Source organism: Andrena cerasifolii, chromosome 14, assembly GCF_050908995.1.
Source record: "Andrena cerasifolii isolate SP2316 chromosome 14, iyAndCera1_principal, whole genome shotgun sequence".
Classification (NCBI taxonomy): domain Eukaryota; kingdom Metazoa; phylum Arthropoda; class Insecta; order Hymenoptera; family Andrenidae; genus Andrena; species Andrena cerasifolii.
The window spans coordinates 7961237-7980701 of NC_135131.1; the positions used below are offsets into that span (position 1 = coordinate 7961237).

General features: G+C 41.7%; 3 protein-coding genes across 4 annotated transcripts in view; 1 reads left to right on the forward strand and 2 right to left on the reverse strand.

The window, feature by feature from the left end:
* LOC143376679 (uncharacterized) overlaps positions 1–2425 on the reverse strand; it is a 69475-nt gene extending 67050 nt beyond the window's left edge. The window contains exon 1 of the mRNA XM_076827264.1: positions 1829–2425. Within this exon, the coding sequence (XP_076683379.1) occupies positions 1829–1889 (61 nt within the window). The 5' untranslated portion in view covers positions 1890–2425. The remainder of the gene's footprint in view (positions 1–1828) is intronic.
* Qin (tudor domain-containing protein qin) overlaps positions 1–13598 on the forward strand; it is a 181547-nt gene extending 167949 nt beyond the window's left edge. The window contains exons 6-27 of the mRNA XM_076827259.1: positions 4373–4594; positions 5298–5425; positions 6887–7035; positions 7132–7218; positions 7330–7482; positions 7575–7854; positions 7936–8092; positions 8171–8284; positions 8470–8572; positions 8661–8830; positions 9017–9243; positions 9352–9979; positions 10303–10451; positions 10549–10901; positions 10977–11152; positions 11235–11354; positions 11442–11552; positions 11638–12120; positions 12208–12301; positions 12394–12544; positions 12738–12897; positions 12969–13598. Of these exons, the coding sequence (XP_076683374.1) occupies positions 4373–4594; positions 5298–5425; positions 6887–7035; positions 7132–7218; positions 7330–7482; positions 7575–7854; positions 7936–8092; positions 8171–8284; positions 8470–8572; positions 8661–8830; positions 9017–9243; positions 9352–9979; positions 10303–10451; positions 10549–10901; positions 10977–11152; positions 11235–11354; positions 11442–11552; positions 11638–12120; positions 12208–12301; positions 12394–12544; positions 12738–12897; positions 12969–13088 (4335 nt within the window). The 3' untranslated portion in view covers positions 13089–13598. The remainder of the gene's footprint in view (positions 1–4372; positions 4595–5297; positions 5426–6886; positions 7036–7131; positions 7219–7329; positions 7483–7574; positions 7855–7935; positions 8093–8170; positions 8285–8469; positions 8573–8660; positions 8831–9016; positions 9244–9351; positions 9980–10302; positions 10452–10548; positions 10902–10976; positions 11153–11234; positions 11355–11441; positions 11553–11637; positions 12121–12207; positions 12302–12393; positions 12545–12737; positions 12898–12968) is intronic.
* Cstf64 (cleavage stimulation factor subunit 2 CstF64) lies at positions 13232–15667 on the reverse strand. 2 transcript variants are annotated; one of them, XM_076827262.1, is made up of 8 exons: positions 15501–15667; positions 15339–15417; positions 14471–15042; positions 14168–14339; positions 14068–14094; positions 13898–13995; positions 13619–13815; positions 13232–13489 (listed from the first exon to the last, which is right to left on the reverse strand). In XM_076827262.1, the coding sequence occupies exons 1-8, from the start codon at positions 15559–15561 to the stop codon at positions 13370–13372; spliced, it is 1326 nt and encodes a 441-aa protein (XP_076683377.1). In that variant the 5' UTR covers positions 15562–15667; the 3' UTR covers positions 13232–13369. The 2 variants fall into 2 exon arrangements, with proteins under 2 accessions (XP_076683377.1, XP_076683378.1); XM_076827263.1 differs by lacking the exon at positions 14068–14094.
* Positions 15668–19465: the final 3798 nt, after the last annotated feature.

The window sequence follows — 19465 nt, forward strand, 5'->3', positions numbered from 1 at the left end:
TCCCGCGCTGCTCTACACCCACCCTCCATCAGCCGAGGGATGAACTGAATTTCGCTGCCGTGGCAGGGTCTCGCCCCGCGACTTCCACTCGTTTCGCCCTCCTTCGGGGCCTCCCTTTGACTGTTTACGCAGTATAATTAACGCTGCGCACCGCCAAGACGTTAAAGTGAATTCTCTGCGGCTGATTTAACAGGGTAAACAAGATTGCAGCGGCTCTCTGCGAGAGACGTTCCAGCCGGACGAAGACGTCGCTGTAACGACGATGACGGTGCACCGAGATTCCTCCCATCCCTTACGAACGACCATGTCCACGGCTCCTCCACTTTTGTGAATTACGCGGGCCAAGCTTTGTGCTCAAAGTGTGCTCAAGTTCGATAGAACGTGTCAGAGTTCACAAAAAAAATTTGTAGAGATTGTACAGGTCGGTTGATTGGAGCCCTTACATTTCGGGTCGTGCGTTTGTACTGTAGTTGCGCAGGCTTTAAATGCGATAAGCTTCGTTTTGATAAGCTTCTGCAGTGTACACCGCTCTCCATAAGTATTAGGACACCTGCTGTATTTTGCGCAGAATGTGTTTTAATTTAAAATACCAAATAAAGGAAAATTTGGGGGAGTTCAATCCAATAAATTTCTTAGATTTTTCACAATTATTCTGCACAGAGAAGCGGAATAATAGGCGTCCTAGTACTCAGGAACGCCAGTGTATTGTTTATAGAGCGGGGTGGATTCGTCTACGAAATCCGTGGCCATTGCTTCTTTCTCACCCTGTACAGATCGATGACTGGTTTCGTAGCTGAGAGGAGGGGGGCGGTCATAATTGATTTCTCGCGGTTCACGTGTCTGGGAAACGGTAACACGATCGTAATAATTGTTAGCGTGGAATTAATCGGGGCTTCGCCAGCCGAGCGCTGGTCTTCGACGGAGAAAGTATGGCATTAGGTGTCCATATTAGGTCCCCGCGGCACGGCACAACTATTTACGCCCGTGAGAATTTCGTTATATGTATCGCTGGGTCCTGGAAATAGGCCTATGTACTCTTGACTCGCGAAGGAAAAGGTAATCAGAATGCCGGGGCGAGAGACAATGGCTTGCATCACTAATATTTCGCGGTACTTTCCTTTCTTGAAGCGCAACTCCGGGACGCGCGCGATTTCAGCCCATCCAACCAGCCAGCGAATAAAACTTCTTCCAACGGTTACAGGCGTCACGTGCCTGTCCCTTCCTCCGTACTTTGCATTATTATCCGCCGTGAAATGGGATACTTCGTCACTCATTATCTCTCGACGTTCGTACGATCCGAACGAGCATCATTATTATCTAAATATTCTAAACAATGGCTTCTTAAATTTCTTCACCTGGTCGGGGTAGAGATTATCGAGCAGATTGTTGCGCATTCTGTTACAAATTTAAAACGGATAAGCTCCCTCTTTTTTCGACGTCCGCATTCTCATCCCCAATCGCGCAGACCCAAATTTCAAGCCTATCGCGATAAGATCCTAAGACCCCAGCACCTTCACTCACAACCGTTGCATTTCATCGCAAAAGTGAAAGACGTCGATTACGAAGCGTGACACGCCAGCGACACAGACGCTACTGTCGCCGCAGCATCGTTACGTCGATGAGATCTCGACAAGGAACATCCCCTATCAATTTAGAAAGAATCGGAGCCGAGTCAACCGATGTTCTCCATACCGAAGTGTCACATACGGCAACGATTCTACCTCCGCTCTTCCCGAGTGGCTCGTGTTGCTCCGCCCGTGGGCATTTTGAAGCGACGAGTCGACTCGTCTGTCCCAGTTAACGGGATAAGAACGATGACGGGACTCACCGACGAGCGACAGAACGAACGCAACAGAGGCCAGCACGCAGAGGTGTTCGTGCAGCCGCATGGTCCTCCTCTTCCTGTCCCTTTATCCACGCGTCCCTCTGCAGCAAATGGCCCCTCCGCGCTAAGCGAAGCTAGGTCCTCGGCGTACGGCGAACGAGCCTCATCCTCGGCACTAACGAAGTCGCGTTCCGAAGTGACAACGGCGTTACGGATGAGCACAGGCGAGAGAGGAGCGTGGCAACGAGCGGACGGGGAACGCGCGCCGGCGATGGTAAGCGGTCCTCAGGTCGTGAAAGACTGAGGAAAGGCGCGTTTGTTCGGTCGTTGGTCCGCTCGGCGATGTTAAGCTTATGCCCACCTCTGTTACTTCGCTCTCCCTGCCGGCCATTCCAATCTCTGCCGCTCTCCCTTCGCGGCAGAGAGCTATGGGTCTCTCCCTTCACGGAGGATCCTCGTCGCCGATGGAAAGCCGCTCGGCCGACCTTCTAGTTCACGGTGAAACGATGACACGTCGATGTGTATCGATATATATCAACCTGCATAGCTGGTCGTTGATATTCTGGGCCCGCTCGCCAACGTGTTCCCCTTCGACTTCGAAGGATACACGCCCTGGCCACTCGTAATCCAATGATCCTTGAATCGATGAGTAAACTGCTGCTCGAGGAACAACTACTCGCTGATGGTGTATTCTCTCTTGGTGTTATTCTTCTAGGCCGACACTGGCATATTCATAAGTATTAGGAGTTGGGAATACCTACTCTGTGTAGAATAATTGTGGAAAAAGTTGCAAATTTGTTGAAGAACTCTACTTTAAAGAAACTTTACTTTATTTAGTGTTTTAAATTAAGAGCAGGGAAAGTATTCGAACTGTACCAAATCTGTGGTGCACTCAGGATTTAATCTTGGGGGAAGCCGAGTTGAACGAATAAAAATATTTTTAATGTATATTCAATAAAATTCATTAGGTGATTAGAAAAATTTATTATTGAATGAAATCCATTTTTTTTTCTTTTTACAAAGCTGTTAAATTACTTCAGTCGTGGTTACATAAATTTCGTTTTTTATTTTTCTTTGGGGGCAGCCAAGTTGAACGGATAAGAATATTTTTAATGCATATTCAATAAAATTTATTAGGTGATTAGAAAAATTTATTCAAGAGTAAAATCCAGTTTTCTTTTCTTCTCACAAAGCCCCTTCTTCGGGGGTGCCAGAGCCCTTTGGCCCCACCCCATCTGTCTGCGCCACTGTACAAAAATATCACATTTTCTGGGAACGCAGCAGGTGTAATAATACTTATGAACGACGGTATACGTGGGAGTGCTTTTTGATATGATAGGTGTTTAAAATGAGACGCGGAGCATTTGTTCGGGGTCCACGTTACACATCAGAGTAATGAAAAGAGTTGGTGAACGCGCATGTATGTTGGAGAGCTGCTGTTCTTTATTCATATGCAGTTTTTCAGAGCGTATTATGTGTAATGCTCTTTATCGTCTGCAGCGTGCAAACAGAAAGTGGAGGTTGGGATAATTGTGGTAATATTATGATGAGAGTGAACTGTGCGATCTAGAGTTTTATTTAAAGTGTTTGTTTGACGAGTTCGTCGCGGCTTTTTGTTGCAAAGTTAACAGAAGCTCTATGAAGCGTAGCTAAACAGAAGGGAATTTTGATCGTATAACGTCTAATTACGTAACGACTAGCGTAATAAGGAGGACGAGCACGAATTCCTTGTTATCCTCCGCAAAGTTATTCTCGAAATTATTTAACTGGATACCCCCGATTCGGGATTAAATCAACAACTCGATTCCTTCGCGAGTCCCGCGGTTAGATCTACGGGAATCGCGAGGAAATGTAAATAAGTAACAAGACGTTTTCCAAGGAACTTTAAGCGAAAAATAGGAAGCGAAATTCCAATAGCTTTTTACGTTTGAAATTAAATACCATTTGGAGCAATTATTATAAATCGCGCAATTTCAACATCTACTTGCACAAACCTGTATTCGTTTTTCCTCTCGTATGAATGGAAGTAAGTTCTCGAATTTTACTCTGATCAAGCTCTTATCGTCTCACCATATATTCTCAGTGAAAAACCTCAAGGTAATCATGAATTATTAACGAGAATCACTGCTTTCGAGATTCTTCTCACTCTAATTCATAGATCCATAAAAAAGTACACGATCTTTTAAATGTAGACGCAGAGGTGTACTCACCGAATTGCTTCTCAGAAGTCGTTTCACTCCGTGACACGATTAAAGATGCTTCGATTTCTTAACAGGCAGCTCGGACCACTAGTCGAATGCCAATCAGTATATTGCATAACGCGTGTGTAGCTACTCTGTGCTGTGCGATGACACGTTGACGCCACAATAGATCCAGAGATTTGGCTTTTTTAAGTACCAAAGTGTTCGTCTATCGAATTTGATAATATATATATAAAATTTATGGGTTCATCAAATTATTAATTAATTTAGCTCAATATATTCCATAAGTTTTTATATATAAAGATTTACATATAATGAAAAATACATCAACGCCTCTGCGTTTCAGAAATTGAAGAAAACTGCGCTCTACCCGACGCAAACTCAAAATGCTGACACAGTGGAAGCTGCCATCACAGAGCATTTCGCTTACTTGCACGGTGTTCTGCAAACTGTCGAGAGAAAGATCATCGAGACGTTGCACCAGCAACGCAATTCGCGTAACAAGAATATTGATGAAATCTCCGAGCAGCTCAAGGGACTGGAGGAACGATTGCACTCTGCGCTACTCGTAAGGATTTCCTTGCAATTCGTTGCGACTAATCATTGCTTATAAACCTTATCCCTAGTCATTAATATGCCTCCTATTTGTGATTAGTTACTTGCCCCACGTGACACGGAAGTTTAAAAATTTAAAACTTCCAAAGTTTCATGGTAAAAGTGCCAAATGCAAGTGGAGCGATGGAAAAAGTAGACTACAGGACAGGTACTATCTAATCACAGAAAGTAGCAATCGCGCAAAGGTTTTTGACGGTTTCAGCTTGCTTTAGCTGTTTTATTTTAACATCTTTAATTTCTCGCCGTGCGCATGGTTATTATTTTGGACGTGGACACGCGCAAATTTTTCCCGCAAGGACGCTGCGACGTGCCGCTGCCAAAAGTAATTCGAGATGAAATCGCAGATGATGCTGCGAATTTTCCGCGTGTCACGGGACGTTTGGATATTTAAAAATCTTCCCCTGCTAGCTACAGCGTGTGCACGTGACAGGGGAGACGCGAATTTTCATAATAAAATTATTAGGAACGGGCAACGATCATTGAAATGAGCTGACATGTCGAGAAAACGTTATCCACGCTTGACGATTAATTTTCGGGCAATTCTTTTTTTGTGCTTTACTGATAAGAGACGAGGAATTCTTTATCAGTAGTGGTAGCGGTGTTCGGTGCTTTGAACATTACAAATTCGTATTCTTCGAACGCATCCCGTTTTGCAGGTGACCGCCTCGGTCGAAGAAAATCTGGACAAAGTGGATCTGCAGCAGGTGATACGGAAATTGGAGGAATTGGCAGATATTCCGTGTCATCTGGTTGTGAATTCCGTACGGAACGACCAGGAAATCAGGTACCTAAAACTATACTTCCTTTCAACAGAGAAACAATTATCACATTTTTATTCGTACATAAATAAAGTGCAATATTTATGGCAAAGTGTCGACACTTTGCTGTTAGGCAGCACTATGTAATAATTTGTAGCCATTCTCTAAATTAATATTTATAACAATGCTTAAAAGTGTCATCTGCAATGGCCCCACCTGTATTATAATTTCAATGTTCTAAGTTCTTCTTGAAATGTTCACGATCATTTCTATCATTGCTACTTCATTGCGAGAGTTGCTTACGGAAAAGGGAAATTGCGTTTTAGATTTTGAACTAAAAATAATGTCTCTCAAAATTGACACTACAGCAAGACAGTGGAAGTGCCTTTTATAAGCAGATCTGATGTTATTAACGAGAGTAGGAAAATGCAGAAACGGTCTGCAACGTGCAAGATGCAGAAAATTGGAATTAATTTCATTCTCTGGTTTTACCAACTCTAAATTGTATATTTCTAAACATTGTCTCTACAATTTCAACCTTAAAACAGATTGCTATTACGACTGACCTTAATAACTAGTCCCCAAATATTCTTTCGGAAAATTGTTTTGAAAATGCCTGCAACTAGTAATTCTAGACATCGAGCGCAAGGAAAATCAAATTCTATACAATAGTATGACCAATGTAGAACATTTTCCGATAAAATTTGTATTTTAAATTTGGCGCTTGCAGTGTTTTCTACAAGGACTCTTAAATTACGTTTTCCATAATTTGGAGTTTATTTCCGCCGTCATTGTCACACTTTGCAATCGAAAAAAAGAAGAATTACCCGAATCCCTTTAACGCACTTCAGTTTCATGTTTCTTCCTATTATCTTTACTTTTCTTTATTCGTGTCGTTAAAAAAAAAAAATAAAATGGAATTCCCTGAACGGTCTTGGAACACATGGAGCACAAGTCCCTCGGCACAGTGAAAATCCAAAGCTTTTGTTAAATCAAAATCTCCAGTAAGTATTGAACAATTTATTTTCCTCGGCACCGACGATGGTGCAGAGTCGGACAAATCCCCTGTCGTTTATATCCGTAAGCAGCTTACAGATGTCCAAACGAAAAGTGAATGAGCGCGAGGGAGAGCGGCATAAGAGTAATTAATTAAAGCGAAGTGTGCCTACGGTTGCGTTATAAAGCGGCTTGGAAATATATTTTTTTTTATCATACCTCTTTTAACCGCGAGCAACAAAGGTCCGTTTCGCTTGTGTTTCACTAAACCGGAGCAGGCATAATAAAACTCTTGTTGGTCGATAGTACAGCTAATCCTGTAAGGGACGCCGAGGGCTGGAAAGTGAAGTAAAAACGTCCCTTTCGCAATGCGACAAACATATTCAAACATAATTTGATGTACAAACATAAAGACTTTGAATTCCAAGCTCCCACTCGATAAGATAGTCGTTAGGGTTCCCTAATGGAAATAGGAACGATTTTTCTTGCAGATTCAATGTTGACAACAGCATCGTGGAAGCCGTGCAGAAGCACTGCAGCGTGCAGATGCCCGCTGTGTCGAGTTTCAGTTTGCAACGAACGGAATTGTTGCCGGATGATTACGAAATGGAGCCACTTACAGAAGAGATCAACATTCCAAGTAAAATTAATGTCTTCTTTCTAGAACCAGTTGCCGCGGAAGGCGCCCAGCCAATTACTCCGTGGCCCTCACGTTGGCGAATTTAATTTTCCACAGGATTCTGCTCCAATTCGTCTATGAGAATGAAATCCGAGTCGACTGACTCTCTGCACTCCCGAAAGAATGACAATCTGCCTGCTGTTGGTAAGCGATCGCGGCATTGTTCCTCTGGAGTCCTGTATCCTAAACTTCACTCTTATTCCCTTAAGAAATTTATAATTAAAAATACCACTAACCATTCTATCGAATTTCAAGGATCCTCCGAGATGGTCCGCATCACCCACGTCGTCGATCCATCCTGGTTCTACGTGCAATTGATGCAGAATCAGAATAAGATCACAGAACTCAGCAAAGGGCTGTCGACGATGGCCAACACTTGGGGGATCACGCCCACAGACGTCACGTTGAGTATGAAATCAGAGATAATCCGCGAGATAAAGACAACCATCCCTTGTAATCGTTCTGCCTTGTACCACGAAGCTACTGATTGTCCTCTGCAGATGGATTGTACGTCGTGCAATCTTCAAAGGACAGGCTTTGGTATCGCGGGCGCATTACAGAGAAAAGAGTAGACGCCAAAGGTGACGCGAAGTACTGTGCCCTGCTCGTCGATTATGGGACGGAGGAGGCAAACGTCCCTCTGTCCAGGATGAGGAACATTGTTCCCCAATTCGCCATGATGCCCGTACTGGCAATCAGATGTACGTTGTTCGATGTTGTCCCAAACGATGGAAAATGGCACCCAGATGCTATTCTGACCTTCAAGAAACTAGTCTGCACGTAAGTAACGCCGATGATCCATCGTTCGTAATCCATCCAGCACTTTCAGACGAATATTAATGACTGTGTTCGCTGTTTCAGAAATGCCATGGTTTCGATGTCCATCATGATGATAACTGGGGACACTTATTACGTCGAGCTGTGCGTGATTTCCGCCCAAGACTCGGGCCTGATATCCGTGAAAGACTCGTTAACGTACATGAAGTACGCTACCTGTGTGTCGCCGAATAAATTAATGGTAATTACCACGCTGTTTCTGATCGTTTCTGCGCCGATGGCGGGTCAGAAAGTTGATGGCTGATTCTCTGTTTCGCAGAGGACGAACCCAGACTCCGCGAGGCAATACTACAAGGAACAGCTGGAGATAGAATGTTACACGGAAGTGCAAATTCTGTCCGTGGAATCGCCGAATGTTATATACGTTCAGAAAGTAATATAGTTTTCTTGTGATTCTTGTGGCTCATTTATTCAGTATGTCACGTTCCGTGCAGAGGATCACCTATTCTGATAACTTCGGATATCTTTTCTCCTTCTTTGTCCATGATTTTCGTAATCATTCAGCTTTCAAACTACTTCAATTATTTCTATGTATATATTTCTGTTTCTGTTACGTAGAAACACGCAAACAGGTCTTACTTTTGCACAATGGTACGCGAAATGACTGAGCACTACGAGCAAAACACATCGGCTACCGCGTTAATCCCTGTACCGTGTAAAGGTAACGTTTCGGACACAAGTATATTTCTTGTTTTCGAGCAATTCGGAAATGCATTTTCTGTTATTATGCGTATTAATTATCCGCGCAGATTTACCATGCGCAGCCCCAGGGGCTGATGGGCTTTGGCACAGAGGTCTTGTGTCCGAAGTTACAGAAAACACTGTAAAGGTTTTTTACGTAGACTTGGGATACAGTTTAACGTTAAGTTGTGATAATATAAGATCACTTTCGAGAAAGTACATGGGCTGCAGAACTCAGGTGAGTTTGTCTGAAAATATGTATATTTCCTCGCGCTGGATTATCATGCGCTATTGTAAATTGATACGTAAACTTGAAGGAGATTTGAAGCGTAGTATCCTACAGAGATAAGTCGAATTCTAAGTTCCCGTAGCGCAGGCCTTCGAAGGCTTAATTTCAAGCAACTGTATTAATCCCTCTCCTTAGGCAATTAAAGTCTCGTTGAAAAATATAAAACCAAGCAACCCTAAGAAACAATGGGGCGACGACACGAACGAGTTCCTGAAGAAGTTCCTTATGAGCACGAAGAATTTTAAGCTCGTTGCTTTCGATAAATTCTCCGACACGTACAGCGTTGCTATGTACACTTACGATAGAAGTAGCGTCGTTCACTTGTTACTGAAAAACAACCTAGCAGTGAATGCAGGATCGAGGTAAATACTCTAAACAAGCCTTACGATAATTCTGATCTTCGTCTGTTTACGATGTGCCCAACATCGGAAAGTCCACGTATGTAATTGCGGGTATTTTTCCCTACGTAGCTTCTACAATAAAGACGGTAATCCTAAACGGCAGAAGAAAAACAAACCGAAGAGGAACGTCGTCGGTGGAATGGCACCTCAGGAGCCGTACAACATGCCAGATATTAGTAGCATAATTGAGAAGAGCGCGAAGAAGAAGAGCATATTAGACGACGCCGAAGATCCTTTTAAAGTGTGCGTCGCGATACACCACGCGGAATCTCCAGACTGCATCTACGTCTCCGATGCCACGTGCGAGCAGCGCGACATCGACCAAATGACCGCGCAAATACAGGAGTTCTACAGCAAGTTCCGTTCCGAGAAACGAGAAGTTTGGACCAAGGATACGGTCTGCGCTGTTTTCTCCTCGAAGACCTACATGTACTATCGCGGCCGAATTATCGATATAAAGTCTCCGGACAAGGTGCGCGTGTTTCTGTACGACGTAGGGCTCGAAGAGACCGTCACGCTAAACGACATACAATCGTTGTATCCGCCGTTCTTCAAAGTGCCTACATACGTTTTTAAAATAAAGTTGACTGGCATATTACCGTGCGGGGGATCGATGAGCTGGCCGTCGCTATCCTGCGAGGAATTGCGCGCGATTATCAACAGCAACCACTACTGCAAGTTCTATATATCGAAACTTGTAAGTGCTTTATACAGTATTATAATTAGGGGTGGGTTCGAAGCTAATTCTTAAATTCTCGACACTCGAATCCGATAATAGTACTATATACGAAGATGTCTGTTGTTTAAATTATAACGATGTATGATATTATGAATGAACTTGTTCCCGTTTCCTTTAAATCTACCGAGTGCAATAGGTTCGTGGAATATGCAGGGCGAGATCTGTTTTTAGAGGATCAAAGATGAAACAGTTATTCGATTCATTTATTTATTTCAGTTTCTAAAAGTACTGCGCTGTTCGATATAATTCTCTATAACTGTTTGCTCTTCGTTGTTGCACAGGAAGACGAAGATGTGGAAGACTCTGCGATACCAGTAGAGCTATGGATTAAACAGTCGAAAATGGACGGTCCTTTAACGCCCACAAGGATTGAAATTAATTCTATCAGTAGAATGCTGGTTGAAAAGGGAGTAGCCTTGCCTATAAAAGAGTACGTGACACTTTTTAAAATGTTTCACACTAATAATTCGATTCTATGCCTGCCCCCCTGTTTCGATTACATTTTCATATCATTGTCGCATTCCCAGATACGCAAAGAAACGGGACAAAATACTGGCGATCGAATTGAAGCGGCAAATGATAAAGAAAATGGAGAGATTGTCGAAATGTGAGACAAACGTAAAATGGCAAAAAATTGATAACGAGCTGGACGAATCTATCGAGAGCATTGACAAGGAGGTATCGAAAACATTCCTGCGTTATTCGGGCTCGGAATCAGACAGCGGGGATTATAGTTCAGAAGAGATATTGGACAATATCCCGTCGCTTCCGAAGTTATCCGCATGGCTGCCGCCAGACCCTATAGCTAAAGATTCATTTATTGCTATACCTACTTACTTGGATCACAATGGCTACCTGTATCTTCACTCCAAAGAGCAAAGTGTGCATACTTCTCGCGACTCCATTACTAAGTGTTCACGCAGCTCTTTAATTCTCCAACGTTGCACGTTTCCAGATTTAACGGAACTGCGAAAGATAGAAGCGAAACTGGAGAAGCTGTATAAGAATTGTACGATAGAATCTTGCGACACGGTGTGGGCAGCCGGAGACCTGTGCATCGCACAATACCACGCGAACAAGAATTGGTATCGGGGCAAAGTGATTAAAGTTCAGGAGAATGAATTATTCAATGTAAAGATTCTATTATCTGTTGTACTATGTAGACATACCTTCGCGCAACACTTACTAATAACCGAGAATTTTCATGCCACAGGTCGAGTTTATAGATTACGGAAATGTGGAAGAATGTACGATTGGAAATTTGAAGAAGGAGGTGGTTTTGGAGAACATTCCAATCCAGTGTACAAAATGTATAATCTATAGCTTAATCCCGGTAAATAGCTTTAAATGATCCAATGTCGCCGCTGCTAAAATATTTCTGCTCGATTAATCAATGTATTTTTATTCATTTCTCCGACAGGGAGACAACAATGGGCAGTGGAGGATAGATGATTTGGATAAAATACACAGCCTTCTCATTGAACAAGAATGCGTAGTAACAGTGTTAGACAGGACCAAAGAGTACCTTGTTGTGAGTAATCTTCTGAAATACAGAATCCATCGTTGACAATTTAAAAAAAAAAAACACAGCGCCAGTATACGGGAAATACTTTCAGATTTCTGTAACCCTGTTGGAAACAAACAAGCACTGCCACAAGAAGACAGACTTAATTACATTTCTCGTCAACGAATGGGGAATGAATATTAATTGCAATTTGAATGATAGTAACGTTTCTGAAACCTCGTCTTTAACAGAGAATGCAGATATAGTTATAGAAAACTCAGAATTATTTTGTTCAGACGACGAGGGAGTAAAGGATCCGGTTATTAGTGGATCTCCCGTAGTGTTCCAGCACTCGAATTCGGGCGAAAATAAGAACGAGAGCTGCACCACGACCGACGTGGAGAACTTATCGTGGAGCAAAGCAAAGGGCGGAATAAGCGCTTCAACGCCATACGTGATTTCTACAGAGAATCTTTTGATGAATTACAAAATGATCGATATCCCGGACGAAATAGACTTCATCGAAATAGAACTGTGCTGTAGTATCAGTGCTTTTGAATTTTACGCCCAGCTAAAGGAAAACGTGCACTCCTCGGTATACAAATCAACTTTAACGGGATGTCTTTCGTCTTATGGTACTTTCAAATATATGCCAGTATATTCGATATTCTCCTTATTTTAGGTATTGCATTCCTATTATAAGCAATATCAACTTCTAATGAATGAGTTGCAAACAGAAGCGTGCAAGCAGCCAGTGATCAAAAGCCTCAGCCCCCGTAAGTATTACTTCGTGACGTGTGCCGGGAATTATTTCTAATATCAATAACAATCTCCGGCAACATTATGGTAAACCTAATTCTGTTCACAGACACACCGTGTTGCGCTCAATTCACTGACGGCCTTTGGTACAGATGCCTTATAATAGAGACAGAGTCGATTGATGGCACAGATAACATTGAAATCAAATTGCTATTCGTCGACTACGGCAATGACGAATACAGAACAGTGGATCCAGAAATGTAAGTCAACATTCATATACATACTCGTCTAAAAACTGGTACTGGAAATCTAGCTACGAGAAAAACATTCTTTCCTAATCCACTGCGATAGTTAATTAAGTATGTAAGAAAGTAGAGATATGAGAATGCAGTGGAATCGTAATACGGAAGCATCATTTTATCACATACTTATTTTTTTTTTATTTACATAAAGGCACGAGTTGCATAGCTTGAAGAAAGAATGGATTGAAGTTCCAGCTATGGCAATCAAGTGCAAATTGTGGAACGTGGAAGTCGTTTCTTTAGCAGATCGCAATGCTCTATTATCTAAATTAGAGAGTATGTATAATAAACGTGTCATAGCGACAGTCAAAGTAAGTGAATGCGCATTATACTATCTTTCGTGTCTCGTGTGCGCGCCGATTATTAATATTGGTTATTGCAGGACGTCGATGAAAATTTCATGTACGTTGAATTGTACGTGGACAAAACTCGCAAGGAGCTTATGTACAGCGCGCTCATTGAGGAAGGTTTATTCCAATTCAAATCGAACAAAAATTCATAGACTGCGAACCTTTATTTTTACGCTATTTATAATAGTAAATTAGTTCGAAGCGATTAAATTCGAAGATACAATCGTATGGATCTTTCTGTTCATTATTGTGATATTACTAAGTTTTTCATTCGTTCTGTATTACTAAGAAACAATTTTTCTTTATTTTAAATTCATTGACCGTCCCATGTTGAGGTTACAAATTATAATTTTACAACTTTTAAACGGATTCAATGATACGTAAAGAAAACGCGGTAAAGGATTGTAATCCTTGTAGATTAAAAATCTATAGATTAGCGTCGTGTATTTTTGGCGATCTGTTCTTTAAGTACTAAAATACTTTGTCTTTGTTCGGGCGGTAGCATTGCAATTTGTTCGTCGGATAATTGTAATACTTGCATTATCAGCGCGGCCTGTAACAAAATCAGTGGTTAGTTTCATGTTCTTTTCCATATCACATTCATCGTATCGTTACATAATATTTTATATATTTTTGTATAATATATAACACACACACACACACATATTGATTTAATGTTTACCTTTTCCTGATCCGATGCTCCACTGGGTATATTCCCGGACGTGGACATGCCTGCCATAAGCCTCGAAGTTGCAGACGTTGTAGATGCCGCGATCGAAGTAGCAGGAGCTACAACACTGGCTGCAGCGACACTCGAAGGCGGAGCAGTTGGTGCAGCCACGGGCCTCGGTACTACTGGTGGTGCAACTGGCGCCGGTGCTAAACAAAATCATCAGATTGTGAAAACTAGACTTAAGACGAGTAAATATTTTAAAACGACTTCGGAGTTTGGCAAACGTACGATTAGCTTTCGTAATTCTGGGATCAATAGGCATCCTTGGATCTCTAGGGTCCCTTGGATCTCTACCGAATCTATCTGTTCTCGGATCACGACAAAAGCTGCAAAAGATATAATGCTTTTAGGGACTCTCGAATATAACTGTTCTAAATTATCTAAAGTAATTATGAAACCTCTCCACTCCTTCGACAGGAAGAGCGCTGTAAAAAAGAGTAAACCTTTCAATGATAATATTAAGTTACGAATCTTCTCTCATCCGAAAGTAATACTAACTTCTCTGCGATACTAAATGTACTCAATCCCCTGGGATCAGTGGTAGTGGACACAGGGGCAGGTGCGCTAACAGGCGTCGGTTGTACTTGCTGAGGCCCCCTCAAATCTTGATCCATTCGAGCTAAGCGCGGATCCATTTGTCTGTCTAATGTTCGTAGATCAACGTCCTGCCCTGTTATGATATTACACTATGTAGATACGTACGGTGAAGATGCATTTCATTTTCCAAATCATTGCATTTAGATATTAGGAATAATGTTCAAGTGTTATCCAACATTATTCCTAGAATTCGCTACGTCTTACCAGCAAAGATTGCTGCTGGAGGATTCGTAACTGGCGCTGGACGTGTAGGAGCCCATGGTTCTTCGATCCGTGGTACAATTGGATGTACGACTGGTTTTTCGGAGGATGCTAATACGTTTGGTATTGGATTCGCTTTATGTAACATGTTAACTGCCGTGTGAGGATCCACTATTCTCATCACTACCTGCGCCTGCAGCAGGGCGTACGCCAGTTGAGGATTCTGGAGCAACATTTGGCGCGCCTCGTTCGGGTTGTTCTGCACGCAGAGCTTCATTTGCTTCATCAGCTCGAACATTTGCTCGGGTGGCAAAGACGCGACAGCTTTGCTTATCGCCTCGGGAGCTTTGTCAGCTTGCACTGCCTCGCCGTATGGATTTTCAGTATTCTGACCTTGCAAAAGACTTTGCATTTCCATCCGACTTTTCTCTGTGCAAGCATTGTCGACGCGCAATGTCCTTCCCCCAATTTCATAACCGTTCAGATTTCTCATAGCACTGAGGGCAGTTTCTTGATCCTTGTATTCGCAGAAGCCATACCCTTTAGGCTTACCTGTTTCTCGATCGAATACTAATCTATGTAAAACCGTTTGAAATGAATTAAGTTGAATTCTATCGTCAAACTTAACATATTCCAATGCACAACTACTATAAACTTCTGCAAAATCAACCTAGAAACTATAATCCCGCTGGATTGTACGACTGTGAAAGCAAGCAGCAGATGGATGTGGACTAATTTTCTGTTTATTAACTTCATCGCCATTAATATTCTACGTTCATTGAATAAAATAAAATGTGCCATTGGAAATGTGGTTTGCAGCTGTGGGAGGGTAAAATAATTTCGGCGAATAAGAGATTTGAAATGAGCTTACTTAAAAGAGAGCACAGGCCCGACTTCACTGAAAATATCCTTCAAATTTTCTTCTGTGGCTTCGTACGGGATATTCCCGACTGTAAACAAGAATTACATGTATGACAAGGTTATGCGGCATTACTGAATGGAATATAATTGAATAATTAGTAATATATTGTACCGAAAACACTGCGCATAGACTTGTCCATGAGCGACTGATCGGAAATAGTTGAATTGCTCATGTTTGCAATTTATTCGCTTTTGTTTACTATTCGAAATTTGAAAGCACTGTTTCACGTCGTCACAGTGAAACAAAAACAGTTTACTCGACGTGTATCGTCCGTGAACTAAAGCACAGAGCCACAGACAAAGATTCGCTTATGTTAAGGGGATAGACACGGGTAATGCAGGGCGCTGTATACCGACACAATCTGGCCCGAAACATGGATTCGGGATTTTTCGTTTTTCGTCCTTATATGAGCAGATTTGGGGCTGGGCGAGGTCTCATTCGAAAGAGGAAGGTTCAATGGGGAGCGCTCTGCTCATGGTTCAACGAGATTGTGTTGATATGTAATAATATCAGTGTCTAAAGTAAAGCAAAAGTCGACAAAATATACCCGCAGAATCCAAGCATTTTTAGGTCACTAAAAGAGTTTTGTGACTCAAACGGTGAGCAGAGCGTTCCGCATTGAATCTTCTTCTTTCGAACGAGACCTCTCCCAGGCCAAAATCTGCTCATATAAGAACGAAAAACGAAAAATCGTGACTACATTCCCAAATCAGAGTTCAGCCACATTGGCGATAATACATAGCAAGTCACTTGACAAATTTAGTTGAGGTAGTATATACGAGATGGCGCCTACTCGGGAGGACTGCCAACGTGGATTCCTAGCAAAACTGCAGCGATAGCTGGATATACGAGCCACAATAAAAGCATGATGGAGTCAATGTATGCATTTTCGGACGATTGTAGGTTAGGTTATATTCATTTTAGGCATACATTGACATAGGAACTGCTGGGAATTGTATACATTTACTAAATTAACGCTTTTATCGTTACATATACATCACTTGAAATCGCTATCGTGTTTATGTCATAGTAATTCAGGCAATTAGAACAACAACGGACTAACCTACATTAAAAAAAAATTTCCTATTGTACATCGATGGCTTACAATTAGTGCACACATATTGTATGTCCAATCTGGCAAAAATTTTCAGAATGCACAAAATTGGGCTTTCTAACAGGAGAACATACCGTCGAAAGAGATGGCACAAAGTAACGTCTTCGGAGAGACAATCGAGGATGCCTTCGAAGCTGAAATTCAGAATACCTCTTTTCGCTTCATGTTCTCCTGATACCTGGGCCAAAACCTGGCAAAAATTTTCAGAATGCACAAAATTGGGCTTTGTAACAGGAGAACATGATGTCGAAAGAGGTGGCACTAAGCAACGTCTTCGGAGAGAGAATCGAGGATGCCTTCGAAGCTGAAATTCAGAATACCTCTTTTCGCTTCATGTTCTCCTGATACCTGGGCCAAAATCTGGCAAAAATTTTCAGAATGTACAAAATTGGGCTTTGTAACAGGAGAACATGCCGTCGAAAGAGGTGGCACTAAGTAACGTCTTCGGAGAGAGAATCGAGGATGCCTTCGAAGCTGAAATTCAGAATACCTCTTTTCGCTTCATGTTCTCCTGATACCTGGGCCAAAATCTGGCAAAAATTTTCAGAATGCACAAAATTGGGCTTTGTAACAGGAGAACATGATGTCGAAAGAGGTGGCACTAAGTAACGTCTTCGGAGAGAGAATCGAGGATGCCTTCGAAGCTGAAATTCAGAATACCTCTTTTCGCTTCATGTTCTCCTGATACCTGGGCCAAAATCTGGCAAAAATTTTCAGAATGCACAAAACTGGGCTTTGTAACAGGGGAACATGATGTCGAAAGAGGTGGCACTAAGTAACGTCTTCGGAGAGAGAATCGAGGATGCCTTCGAAGCTGAAATTCAGAATACCTCTTTTCGCTTCATGTTCTCCTGATACCTGAGCCAAAATCTGGCAAAAATTTTCAGAATGCACAAAATTGGGCTTTGTAACAGGAGAACATGCCGTCGAAAGAGGTGGCACTAAGTAACGTCTTCGGAGAGAGAATCGAAGATGCCTTCGAAGCTGAAATTCAGAATACCTCTTTTCGCTTCATGTTCTCCTGATACCTGAGCCAAAATCTGGCAAAAATTTTCAGAATGCACAAAATTGGGCTTTGTATCAGGATAACATGACGTGGAAAGAGGTAGCGCAAAGTAATGACTCTGAAGAGAAGTAGAAGCCTTGAACGAAAGTCGATAGAGTTTGAGAGTAGTGAATGGCATATTTAAAGTAGTGCTTTAATGCGAAGATTTTTAAAACCACTCTGCGTGGAAGGATCTTTTTAGGTGTTCTTTTTAGCATGTCTTTTATATGTGATTTGGAATAGGAAGGAGTAAGTAGTGCTTGTTAAATAAAAAAACTCTTTTACCACTTAGCTGCAATTTATTCAAATAAGTGAAATGCAATACAATGAAATGTTACAAGTGTAACTGGGTAATTCGGCTGAAGCAGTATCTTGTGCAAATTTCGTATCAATGAACAGTCGAAAATGCAGCCGGTTTAACGTCTTTTATGTAAAAATTCCTTACCTGTAAAGCAGAAATATCCAAGATTAATAATCGCTCTAGTTACAGTATGTGAGATTAGTTACATCGCATCGGCACACTCTAAACTCTAAACATGTCACACATGTACAAGCACGCACACACGCACAGCATTTCAACAGATTTCAGAGTAGGTAGTTGCTAAATTGGCCGCTGCTCGTGTCGCACCCAACGTTACTGACTGATTCTAAAATAAGATTACAGTACTACGAGTGGTAGGAATTAATATTAAATCTTACCGGAAACATATAAAATCTAAAACGACTAATTTCAATAAACATGTTGCATAATAAAATTATTCCCTTTACTAATATATTTTCATACGTGACAAAATGTTGTAACGTTTCTCCCATTTTCAATTATAGACAAGTCAAGTTACTAAAAATATTTTTCTTCTTACAGGTTTTAACTTCGGAATATTTCGACGGAATGATGGAAACCTTGATAGTAATCACAAGAAAATAGTGACTTTATATACCTTATACTTTATTGTAACACTGTAAAGGCCTTTTATGCAAATAAAATGAAAGAAACTTGAAACAAATTGTATTATTATTCAGAAATACCTTTTACATATTCCTATCCAAATTTCTAATATCTATGGTATTTCCTTAAGAATACCATAGATTTCCTTTGTTAATAAGTCGATATTGAAGAAAATTTTGCAACTAGTGCCCATGGAATACTATTCAGAAATTACAAGCTTCGAGTCTTTCAAAAGCATCACATTAACCGAGAACTGTTTAAAGGCCCATGAAAGGTGTAGCTCTTGTTCGCTACTTTAAGGCGATGCCTTCGAAGCTGAAATTCAGAATACCTCTTTTCGCTTCATGTTCTCCTGATACCTGGGCCAAAATCTGGCAAAAATTTTCAGAATGCACAAAATTGGGCTTTGTAACAGGAGAACATGCCGTCGAAAGAGGTGGCACTAAGTAACGTCTTCGGAGAGAGAATCGAGGATGCCTTCGAAGCTGAAATTCAGAATACCTCTTTTCGCTTCATGTTCTCCTGATACCTGGGCCAAAATCTGGCAAAAATTTTCAGAATGCACAAAATTGGGCTTTGTAACAGGAGAACATGCCGTCGAAAGAGGTGGCACTAAGTAACGTCTTCGGAGAGAGAATCGAGGATGCCTTCGAAGCTGAAATTCAGAATACCTCTTTTCGCTTCATGTTCTCCTGATACCTGAGCCAAAATCTGGCAAAAATTTTCAGAATGCACAAAATTGGGCTTTGTAACAGGAGAACATGCCGTCGAAAGAGGTGGCACTAAGTAACGTCTTCGGAGAGAGAATCGAGGATGCCTTCGAAGCTGAAATTCAGAATACCTCTTTTCGCTTCATGTTCTCCTGATACCTGGGCCAAAATCTGGCAAAAATTTTCAGAATGCACAAAACTGGGCTTTGTAACAGGGGAACATGATGTCGAAAGAGGTGGCACTAAGTAACGTCTTCGGAG